The 12434-nt window shown below is 43.3% G+C and overlaps 1 protein-coding gene across 5 annotated transcripts in view; it reads right to left on the minus strand.

Moving 5' to 3' along the window:
- Positions 1 to 11909, minus strand: part of LOC122742449 (SEC23 interacting protein) — a 39602-nt gene extending 27693 nt beyond the window's left edge. The window contains exons 1-2 of one of the 5 annotated variants that reach the window (XM_043986698.1): positions 11450 to 11906; positions 667 to 1202 (exon numbers count right to left, since the gene is read on the minus strand). In XM_043986698.1, the coding sequence (XP_043842633.1) occupies positions 667 to 1202; positions 11450 to 11816 (903 nt within the window). In that variant the 5' untranslated portion in view covers positions 11817 to 11906. Of the gene's footprint in view, positions 1 to 666; positions 1203 to 11449 lie in introns of all 5 variants that reach the window. The other 4 variants (XM_043986699.1, XM_043986700.1, XM_043986697.1 and 1 more) reach the window with 4 other exon arrangements.
- Positions 11910 to 12434: the final 525 nt, after the last annotated feature.

Raw genomic sequence — 12434 nt, forward strand, 5'->3', positions numbered from 1 at the left:
AACTTTAGAATGAAATCAAGGCAACATGACAAATTCAACTTGATGCTCAACATCACTCCACTGATTTTTGCTTCAGTGAGTCAGATACTTTATTCTTTTCATTTTTAGCTTCAGGTGAACTATCTGAAATCAGTTAATACTTCATAAAATTTTTAAAAACAAAGTTTCATAAAAGATACACAAATTTTCTTCCAACATTATACCATATGGTGAGCATTTTTGTATTGAGATCAAGTCCCTATCAAAAAAAAGCAAAAACACTAAAAACAGTTATAGAAGCATATACCAATTTTGATAACTAAGGTTCTAAAAATTAAAATTGTACTTGAGTATATCCCAAAATATTTGCTTCTAGACATTTCTCATTTTATAGTTATTCATACTCTGTATTATAGTAAAAATTTTTGATAGGCAAGTTATTCAGTTTAATCAGTTACTTCTTTAGTGAATAGGTAATTTCAAGTAGTATTTTTTAAAAAAGAATCTAATCATCTTACTTTAAAATTGCTTTTACTACAAAGCATATAGATTTCATATTTTCTTTAAAAGTAATTAACTTTCATATTCCAGCTTTTAAAAAACACAGAATGTTTAAAATGCAAGATAAAGACTAAAAAGAGTGCTGAGAATTCAAAGGAATAATTGAATTTAAGAGCATTTCTATACCGGTGGCATTGATCCAGGAGGACTCTGATACACCTGAAGAGGGGGTCCAGAGGACGATGGATGGGCAGGATGATTTGGAACTTGACATTGCTGCAACTGTGGTGGAGTAATATAGGGGTTAGCTCTGCTGCTAATAGGGTTATGGCGATATGGATTATATCCTTGTTGCACTGTTCCATGGGGAGCTGGAAAGTTTGTAGGTGGGAGACTAGTATGTGGAGAAGGCTGGTAAGTATTGATTCCCATCTGTGAAGGAGGTGCAACACTATAAACAGACTGAGTCTTTGAAATGTGTGATGAAAATGTATTGGGACCATCTGGAGATCCAGTTGTAAGAGGAAGGGAAGTTGGAGGCTTAGACAACGTTGGTACTCCAACAGGTGCTGCTGCAGTTGTTAATGGCATCTGTCCAATATTCCCAAAAGGATCACTGTTGCTGGATACCTGAGAGAAATAACTAAATGTCTGTGGTAAAGTAGTATGACCCGAAGTCTGACCAAGGAAGCTGTCTTCCTCACCAACATCTGTAGAATCTTCTGAAATAAAACACAGAATTAGAAATATGGTTGAGATTAAATTTACCAAAAGTTCTGACAAACTATGTGGCATTCTCTAAAAGTAACACCACAAAATAATTCTAATAATGTATCCAATCAATGAATTCTGAACTGCTATAATAAGAAATAATTGAAATCATATTCTTCTACGACTCAAATAGGTGTGACTATTTATGGGAGTGACATGAAATGCAAATAAATGTATTGATTTGTCTTGAGAAGATTAGATGCTACACTGTATTCTAAAATATAAAGCAATTATTGTACAAATGAAAACTATGCTGGCAATTATACCAAGTGAACTACCCCCCCAAATCACTGAGTATCACAAACTGATGATATTTAAAGAACACCAGACCAACCAGTAAAGTCAATTATTAATAACTAAGGCACACAGAAACTTAAAGCCTTGAGCTATCCATCTTTTTGCTCAACGTGACAGTCTCATAGTGTGAGAATATTATTACCAGGGGCCCCCTGTTGAGAGAGCATGGGCACAGTAGCTGTGTGACTCTGGGCAAGTCACTTAACTCCCATTGCCCTGCAAAAAGAAGAAAAAATAAAAAGAGAGAGAGAGCATGGGCACAGGGCAGCCAGTTGGCGCAGTGGATAAAGCACTGGTCCTGGAGTCAGGAGGACCTGAGTTCAAATCCAGCCTCAGACACTTGACACTTACTAGCTGTGTGACCCTGGGTAAGTCACTTAGCCCCAGTTCCCTCACCCAAAAAAAAAAAAGAGAGAGAGAAAGAGAGAGAGAGAGAGAGCAAGCATGCGAGCACGGGTTGACCTTTCTAAGGTCAATTCAGCATCGGAAGTTACCTCACAATTCATGGACTGCCTTCAAGTCAGGTCAATCAATGGACTTGAATGCTACCTATCAATTAGCTTGGAGCTGTGTGTGGGGACCACCCCTCTTCCTGTCCCACAGGGGGCTTCCACTAGAGGAGACTCAGGTTCTTTCTCTGGGTAGCGTGATCTGCTAGGTGGAGGCAGCTTTTTTTCCTCTCTCTCCCACATAGATCTTAGCTAGGCTTCTCTATTCTTTCAGAGACACATGTTCTCTCTTTGCCAACCTCTAATATTCTTTAATAAATGCTTAATGTCTAAATTGTTGCTGAAGCTTCTAATTTTTAAGTAAATCCTAGCTTAGCTTCCCCCACACTGGAGGCAGGTAAGGTGATTTAGTTTGGTTTTGGGGTTTTTTGTGGGGCAATGGGGGTTAAGTGACTTGCCCAGGGTCACACAGCTAGTAAGTGTCAAGTGTCTGAGGCTGGATTTGAACTCAGGTCCTCCTGACTCCAGGGCGGGTGCTCTAGCCACTGTGCCGCCTAGCTGCCCCAGTGGATTTAGTTTTACCATCACAACAGGAAACATCATCATCACCAATCCTATGAGAAATAGGTCTAAAACCTAAATCCTTCTAACCCTTCAATCTTAATTCATAGTGAACTGCAAGATCAATGATTTTGTTATTTTATACCATCATTATTGTATGGTTTCACCCAATTCTACTCTACACTGATCCATCCTATTCTAATACCACCATAAAATCCTCTGCCAGGACCCAGTAAATGACTTTGTGGCTCTAAGTATATTAACAGACTTTCTGCCCAGTTCTCACTGTCTTCCATTTTTATTCATGTCATTCCACCCCTCAAAACATTCCAGTGATTCACAACTGTTTCCTCTGTATCAAACACATATTTCCTGGTCAGGGCCCTTGGTGTGATAGTTCTACACCATTTTTAGAATTTTGTTTTTTATTATTAAGTTGAAAAACATCAACAAATACGAACATTTCCATATCCAAAGACTGAACAGAAAGAGGGCTATATGAAATTGAATCTCAATTACATTCATTACAATTCAGTTGTGTTACATATAGCTTGTTTGGGTGGGCTTTTTAAAAAGAATTATATGTTAAATTGACCACAACAGTACCAAACTGTCATGTTTGTTTTTGTCCCATTCCTTCTGCTGTGTGCAAATTTTTTTCATTTCTCTTTCCAACTACATACTACCTGAGCAAATAAATATTTTTTAAAAGAAAATAAAGTCAATACCCACACAGATGCGGTCTGGCAAAATAAATCCCCACACTGGCCATGTCTTCTTGTTTTTCAATCTTTTCATTTTTAAAAAAATATATATTTCTTGTCTTGTGATTTTTTTTTGCACAGCCGTTGCATTTATTTCCTAAGTGAGGTTTTCCACTGTTTGTTTGAGGGGGTCAGTTAATCCTTTTGATTCTTCGCTCCCTAGCTTTCCATTCTCTCTCTGTTGTTTCATTTCTCCCAGGTACTGCTGCCATCCCTGTGCCCAGGGTCACAAAGCTTTAGCAGGGACTCTTGAAGGTGGTCAGTATACTCCTTGGGTTTTACCCCCTAGGCATCTCTCAATCCAAGATATTTCCTCATGATATTTTGAGTTTTCGTTGATTTGCTTATATTAACAGCCTCAATATCTAGGATGGAGAGCCTGAGTTTGGGTTATTCTCCACAAATGAATGGAATGGGCAAGGCCTGCGTGGTTTTGAGTATTACGGCCCAGACTAGGCCCTCCTTTCAAGAGACTCGCCCTGGCCCAGTGCTGGGCTCTGCTATGCGCTCTCTCTTATCATACTGCTGGGCTCAGGGACTACTCCTATACTGGGTTCTAGGCACAGGCTTTGAGGACTGCTTTGTCTGGATTTTGCCTAGGGCCTTTCTCCACTGTGCTTGGGCCAGGGCCACAGAATCTTCCTGGACAATCCCCTGCAGTTTCTGGGCCACTAGTGGCAGGTTGGACTCACAGAAACTCCCCAAGCCTACTCTCTGTTCCCCAAGGACATTAGGAATGCTCAGGCTGGCCTCGGGCCACTAAGGAGTGTTAAGGGCTAAAATTCTAGCTGAACTGTCTAAAATATCTAATGAGTGGTCGCCAATAAATTGTAAGCTTTAGCAAGACTTAGACTTTTAAGCATTTATTAAGGAGAATAAGAATTTGGTAAAGAGAGAAAGAAAGGCTTAGATTCCTCTATCTATTAAAGGGAGAGCGCATTTCTAGCTCCCCTCTCCACCAGCGTCCTCAGGAAAGAGCCTGAGACTGAGCGCCAGTCTCTTCCTTCCTCCTCCCACTAGCCCGCGTCACTTCCTAACGCCAAAGAAAAGACTCCTGGTCTTGCCCTCAAAGACCTTCACTTCATGGGGAGCTTTTCTACAGTAAGTCTCCAGCAGGTGGCGTCATTCCAATCATTACAGGAGCTAGCAGAGGATGACCTATCCTTAGCCTCCTGAGGTTGCCTACATGGGCCTAACTTGGCCCATGGTCTTAGCTAGACTCTGAGGCTTCCTCTGTGGATTCCTAGACTAGGTGGAAGAGTCTATAGGTTGTTCTTTTTGTTTCTTTTCTGAGTGGTACATTTCTAAGTCCACTGAGGTATGGGCTTTGTACTAGCACCCTATTCTTCTCCCACTTTTACTATATTTTCCAGTGGGTCAATCAACAAGCATTTACTAGTTCCTTACTATGTGCAAGGCACTATGTTAAATAGTAGGAAAACAAAAGGAAAAAAAAGGCAAAAACAGCCTGTCCCTTAAAGCAGCTCACATTCTGATGAGAGAGACAACATGTAAAAAACTAGGTATAAAATATGTAGAATAAATGGAAGATAATCTCAGAAGGGAAGACACTAGAAGCTAAGAAATAATCTCTAAATCATTTTACTCACTAATCCAATCATGTCCCCCCACCTGTATATTAATATGTTACTCCCTTCTCATACTCTATTTCACACTGTTCCCTTGGTTGACTTTTCTTTCACTAAATTTATCAATTAATATCAAGTACAGATAACTACTGGCAACACAAATAACTTCAGATACATCTTGTGATTATATGTAAATTATTTACATGCTCACTCTCTTCTCACTTCCCTTTAACCTATTTAGACAATATACAGGGTGGGCCAAAAGTCACAATGTTTTAATAGTATTTCAAAATTATTTTTTCTTCATTTTTTTTGCCATTTATGAGATTTGATTTTTCACATGTAATGTAAATTCATTTCCTATATATATACTCTATGTGATGCTACAGTATTGTAAAATTATAAAAATATTAAAGTTATTAAATACTGAAATCCCTTCATGACTTTTAGCCCACCCTGTATAATTTATTCTCTACAAATCTTCATGGTCCCAAATGACCATGACCCGAATATATAGATTCACCAAAAACATTCAACTCAACAAAACATTTACAGGCCTACTACTATGTACAAGGTGCTAGGGATACAAAGATAATACCAACAACCAATACACTGCCCCCTTCCCCACTTCCCTTAGAGTCTAAGAAATATTCACAAAGTAGAATGTGATAAGGACAAAAGAGAAGTTAAAAATGCCGTAAGAAATCAAAAGGAAGAAAAATTCCTTTCACACAGAGGGATCATGGAGGTGGATCCAAAGTTGTGCCTTGAAAGAATAATTCCAAGAGGCAGAAATGTGGAAGTAGTGCATCCCTGTTATGAAGTGTCTGAGGCCCCCAAAACTCCCAAGGGTGGCCCAAACAAGATTAAAATGTCAAAGTAAATAAAAATGCAATAAAACAGAAATAACATTGTACTTTAAAGCTGAGTCAATATGTGGCCTGCAGGGGTCCTTCTATGATACCACTACAGCAGAGTACATGAAGGGTAACAGTTAAATGAGGCTGGTAAGGTAGATTGGAATTAGACTGTAAGTGGCCTTAAATGATGAGGAGTTTGTATTTTATCCAATGGATCAGGTTTTTGAAAAAGGGAGTGGGGTTTGGTGGAGGCAGAGCCAAGATGGCAGAGGAAAGGCAGTGAGCTCCCGAACTCATGACATGATCGCTCCAAAAAACATCCAAATGCCATAGGAAAATGCCCGGAGCAGCAAAATTCACAGAAGAATGTGCTGAAATCATCTTCTAACATAGAACGGCTTGGAAGGTCAGAAGGAGGGAGCTGCTGTGCTGAGACAGGAGTGGAGCCCAACCCCACAGTCACCCTGACACAGATCCAGTCCCAGGAGGGCCTCACCAGAGAAGGAGACCCCCAGAGCCTCTGAATCAGCTGCAGCGCCAATGTTGTCTGAAACTAAGCTCACAGTCCGGTGAGTGGGCTGAGCCCTGGGTAGGGAGGAGACTACAGGGGTCTATGCTGGTGCTGAGGCAGAACTTGGATTTTTCACCCTTGCTGAGAACCAGGAGGTAGGCTTGATTAGCAGTGGCCCAGGTGGCGGAGGGGCACAGGCTCGACAGAGCTGACAACCACAACACACAAAGCTGGTTGATTAGCAAGTTGGTCTGGGGTCATCTAGGGACCAGGGAACAAGACAGGTGAGTGAAGAACCTGATCCTCCTTAAATCACACCACCTAGGACTTCTTAAGCCTGGAATACTGCAGCCTGGAAACAGTGCCCCACTTTAAGGAACTAAAAGTCAAGTAAAAGAAAGGCAAGATGAGCAGACAGAGAAAGGTAAGGACCATAGAAAGTTTCTTCAGTAACAAGGAAGACCAAGGGGCACCCTCAGAGCAAGATGTCAACATCAGGGCCCCTATATCTAAAGCTTCCAAGAAAAATATGAATTGGTCTCAGGTCATAGAGCTGCTCAAAAAGGACTTTGAAGATAAAGTTAGAGAGGCAGAGTAAAAAATGGAAAGAGAAATGAGGGTGATGCAGGAAAGACATGAGAAAAAAGTCAACAGCTTGAAAAGTCAAATGGAAAAGGAGGTATAAAAGCTCTCTGATGAAAATAATTGCCTAAGAATGAGGATTAAATAAATCGAAGCCAGTGACTTTATGAGAAACCAAGACACAATAAAGCAAATCCAAATGAATAAAAAAATAGAGGGCAATGTGAAATATCTTCTGGAAAAAACTGCTGACCTGGAAAATAGGTCCAGGAGAGATAATTTGGAAATTATTGGTCTACCTGAAAACCATGATCAAGGAAAGGGCTTAGACACCATCTCCCAAGATATTATATTCTCAGGGAAAATTGCCCTGAAAATCTAGAAGCAGCAGCTAAAATAGAAATTGAAAGAATCCACCAATCACCTCCAGAAAGAGATCCCAAAAGGAAAACTCCTAAGAATATTATAGCCAAATTCCAGAGCTCTCAGATCAAGGAGAAAATATTACAAGCTGCCAAAAAGAAAGAATTCAAGTACTGTGGAGCCCCAGTCAGCATAGCACAAGATCTAGCAGCTTCTACATTAAAGGACCAGAGGGCATGGAATATGATATTCCAAAGGGCAAAGGAAATGGGATTACAACCAAGAATCACCTACCCATCAAAACTCAGCATTATCTTTCAGCGGAAAAAATGGGACTTTAATGAAAAAGAAGACTTTCAGATATTTGTGATGAAAAGACCTGAACTGAATGGTAAATCTGAGTCAAATACAAGACCCTAGAGAACCATAAAAAATTGGAGCTGGGGGACATACCTGGGGTCGTAGAGTGGGTGACTGTCTTGTGTCTGCGTCCAGGTTTTGGCTGGTATCCCCCTGGGTCCAGGGGTGATGCTTTGTCCACTGTGTCAAATCTTTAGGGTTAAATTGAGGGGTGAAGGGAATTCACTGGAGGAGGGGGAAGGGCAGAAGTGAAATCCTACATGAAAGTAACAGGAAAAGGCTTATGGAGTGGGGGAAGAGATGGGAGAGGAGCAGGACAGTAAATGAATTTTACACTCATCAGAAAAGGCTCAAAGACCTTACAACTCATCAGAGTTGCCTCAAGGAGGGATTAACACACATACCCAACTGGGTGGAGTAATCTGTTTAATCTGGGAGGTAAATGAGCCTAACACTCACCAGAATTGGCTCAAAGAGGGAATAATGTACACACTCAATTGGGCAGAGTAATCTCTCTAACCCTACAGGAAAATAGATGGGGAAGCAGATAAAGAGAGAGGGGCAAAATAAGGAAGGGCAGAGTGGGGGAGGGGACAGACAGAAGCAAATCCCTTTTGAAGAGTGATAGGATGGGGGGGCAGCTAGGTGGCATAGTGGATGATAAAGCACTGGCCCTGGAGTCAGAAGTACCTGAGTTCAAATCTGGCCTCAGACACTTAACACTTACTAGCTGTGTGACCCTGGGCAAGTCACTTAACCCCAATTGCCTCACTTAAAAAAAAAAAAGAGTGATAGGATGAAAGAAGATGGATAGTAGAATAAATATCATGGGGAAGGGAATAGGATGGAAGGGAAACAGTTAACAAAAGTAATCATGAAAGAGAAAAGGGGGGGGGGGAAATTGTACAAAAAATATTTATAGCAACTCTTGTTGGAGGCTAAGAATTGGGAATCGAGGGAATGTCCATCAATTGAGGAATGATGGGAAAAGCTGTGCTATGTGATTGTAGTGGAATGGTCTTGGGCTACAGGAAATGACAAACAGGATGATCCCAGAAAAACCTGGAAAGACTAATGAACATCAATGTATAGTGAAGTGAGCAAAGCTGGGACATTGTGAATAGTGACAGCAGTATTGTTCAATGAGCAATTGTGAATGACTTAACTACTCTCAGCTGTGCAATGATCCAAGACAATCCCAAGGAACTAATGAGGAAGCTTACTATGCTACCCCATAGAAAGAACTGATAAAAAGAACACTTGTGGATTGTACATATATAACCTAGTTGCGATCTTCTGGAGGGGGGAGGAAAGGGAGGGAGGGAGAAAAATTTGGAACTCTAAATCTTATGAAAATGAATGTTGAAAACTACCCTTACATGTAGCTGGAAAATAAAATAAATGTTTGAAGAAGGAAGGAAGGAAGGAAGAAAGAAAAGAAAGAAAGAAAGAGTGACATGATCAAATCATACACAGAAGAAAAAAAAATTATTCTGGCAGTTACCTAGAGGGTAAGAGATAAGACCAAAAAAGAGGGTATTAATAAAATAGTCCAGGTGAGAGGTAATGAGCATCTAAGGTGCCAACAGGCTGAGTAGAAAGCCTCTTGTAGCTGAAAAGAATTTCACTACTTATTGAATGTGGGGGGATTAGGGAAAGAGGGAAATGACAAAAAGTTCACCTACTTTTGAATCTTGGTCAGTCAACTATCATTTATTTAGTGTCTATTCAGCACTGTGCAGAGCACTGGAAATGCAAATAGAGCAAAAAACAAAAAACAACCAAAATAAAAGTCCTTGCTATCAAGGAGCTCACCCTATTAGGAAAGAGACAACATGCAAACAACAGTGTACTAAACAAGATTTATAAAGGCTGGCGATTTCATCAACAGAAATGAGGAAACAGAAGTTACCTTTTGGGGGGTTTTTTTGAAGGCAGATTAATTTTGTTAAAGACATATTGAGGAGGCAGCTACATGGCTCAGTGGATAAAGCACCGGCCCTGGATTCAGGTGGACCTGAGTTCAAATCCAACCTTAGGCATTTGACACTAGCTGTGTGACTTTGGGCAAGTCACTTAACCCTCAACACCCAGCAAAAAAAAAAATGTCTGGAAGGAAACTGGGAATGTGGGACTGGGGAAAAGAAGTTAGGGAGGTGGGGGGTGGGGAGAAGTGAGGTGTATTGGAACTGGTCATCTGCATAAAGATGCTTAGAGTATATGAGATTTCCAAAAGAGAATACATGAGAGAATGAACACTGTCAAAGAAAAGAAAGTTGAAGAGGCTGGGAGGCTATACACATTTAAAAAGAGTAAGGAGGGCGGCTAGGTGGTACAGTGGATAGAGGACCGGCCCTGGAGTCAGGAGTACCTGAGTTCAAATCCAGCCTCAGACACTTGACACTTACTAGCTGTGTGACCCTGGGCAAGTCACTTAACCCCCATTGACCCACAAAAACAAAACAAAACAAAAAACAAAGAGTAAGGATGTGAGAGAGAAGTAGCAATAAAGCAGGTCAGAGAACCAGGAAAGAGCCATGCTTGGGCAAAAAGGAGCAAAGAGAAGACAAAATAGGGAAAAGTCAAGAAGTCTAAGGAACAAGAAAAGATTGCAGGTTTTGGCCAGCATGAACTCATAACCTTAGAGAATGTACTTTCAGTACAGTGATAAGAGACAGAAATCAAACTGCAGGGGTCAGCTAGGTGGCACAGTGGATTAAAGCACTGGCCCTGGATTCAGGAGGACCTGATTTCAAATCAGGTCTCATACATCTGACACTAGCTGTGTGACCCTGGGCAAATCACTTAATCTTCATTGCCCCACCCCCAAAAAAAGTCAGATTGCAAGAAACTAAGATATGAGCCTGTGGTGAGGAAGTGGGGGAAACCTTAACAATAAGTACTGTTAATTTTCTTCCCAACAGTGAAATGATTTCAACTACAAACAGAATTTAAATGCTAAAGACAGTGGTTTTTTCCAGCTTTAAGCAGCTGAAAATCGTTGGAGGCAACAGAGTAATACACAAACATCACACACTCTTTAATAGGAAGCTCAATGTTATCTCCAAAAGGAACATGTAGCTTCCACATTCAATCAGTGTCCAGATCAGGTCCCTCTGCCACCATGCCAAGGCAGAGAGAAGCCAATTTGCTTGCTTTCTGAAGCTTCACTGCCCAGCCTCCACCTCCTTGACGATGAAAGCCTTGGTCCTGGGCCAGCTAAGTCGCTGGACCCTCCACCTAAATGACTCATAGTTGATGAGTCTTTAGAGCCCTCCACCCCTTCAGAACAGGCATCCCCCCCTTTCCCCACAATGACCCTCCGATGAGCCCCAGAAGTCAAGGGAGAAGGAAGGAGAGTGTTCGCCCCTCTTTCGACCTCCAGATCCAGGAGGTCCAAGGTCCCCTAGTCCACACTGGAACCCCTCGACACTCCTGGATGACACCCACCCACACACACACACACACCGGCGCCGAAATCGCGCCGGGAGAGAAAGGTTTTCCCATCCCTTTTACCACTAATGCCCGAGTGGGAATTCTCCATCTCTCGTGGCTCCCATCTTTGGGTTGGCCATTCCCCTTCCATGAGGTACCCAGGCACCTCAGTCCTCCTCCTCGGGCTCCTCTGGACACGGCAGGGGGAGGGCAAGGAGTGAGTGCCCCCTCCCTCTTACATCGCCCCTCCCCTTCTCGGGTGCCAGCATCTCCGCTAGCCTCCTCTAGAGCGGGCGGGGGGCGGAGGGGGGCAGGGTGCTCCGTCCCCCTTCCCCATCAACCTTGAGGCCCGTCCACTTGTACCGGGGGCTGCCCAGCGTCCTCGGTGCCCATCACCCAACACCCGCCCCCGCCAGCCCCCTCCTACCTCCCGAGAGAAGCAGAGAAGCCGGGGCCGCGGGGGCCTGGCTGACGGGGATGAAGGGCACGTTAAAGCTGAACTCGGAAGCCGAAGAGAAGAGTAAGTTGGTGCCGGAGGAGGCGCCGCCGCCACCGTTGAGCTTCTTCTCGGCCATGGCTCCGGCCCGCCTCCCAGTTACACGTCTCAGGCCAGCTGCACCGGCCCCACCGGCCGGAAACGGGTCAGACCAGGGGTCCGGCTGCTTCCGCATTTGCGTGTTGAGCTTTCCCCGATCAGCTGACAAACCCCGTCCCGCTCCGCCGGGGCTCCCCCATATCTCCACCCCGCCCCCAAGAGCCAAAATGGCCGTCGCTGCCTCACTCGATCGCGACATGGAGAGTGGGGGAATCTGGTAGTGCGAGGGATATGGGTGACGCGCTTAAGACAAGCTCCAGGCACCAGCCACATTACAGGCTGCACAGAAATGCGTTTCCTACGCTTCAAACGGCCAGGGCAGTTCCGGAAACTACTTTGTAGGCGTGCCCCTAACCGTCCTGGGACGGCTCTCCAGATGACGTCAGTGCTGCCATAATGCCTCAGCCCCGCCCTTTTTAGGGAGCGAAGGAGCCCCGGGGCCGATACCGCCACGAGGTGGCGCTGTAGAGTACTAAAGGGTTTCACGCTTCTCCCTGGGCAAAGGAACAAAAGCAGAGCAGAACTTTTTACGGTAGCAAAGAACCGGAAACGAGGCCAGGGCCCATCGTTTCGGGGTTTAGCCAGACAAATTGTGGGGCATGCATATGATGGAAGAGTATGAGCAGCCCCTTAAGAACCAACATCGGGGAGAATTCTGGGAGCATACAGTGATGTTTACAAGTATACAACGATGCTTACTGGAATAGGCAGAAGCAGGAAGGGGGAAGTGTACACAGTCTTCCTGGGGCAGGGTAGCCAGAAAGAACAACACGGAGCAGAGCTCCCTGGAATTCTTTTCTTTTCTTTCTTCTTTTCT

Source organism: Dromiciops gliroides, chromosome 2, assembly GCF_019393635.1.
Source record: "Dromiciops gliroides isolate mDroGli1 chromosome 2, mDroGli1.pri, whole genome shotgun sequence".
In the NCBI taxonomy this organism is placed as follows: Eukaryota; Metazoa; Chordata; class Mammalia; order Microbiotheria; family Microbiotheriidae; genus Dromiciops; species Dromiciops gliroides.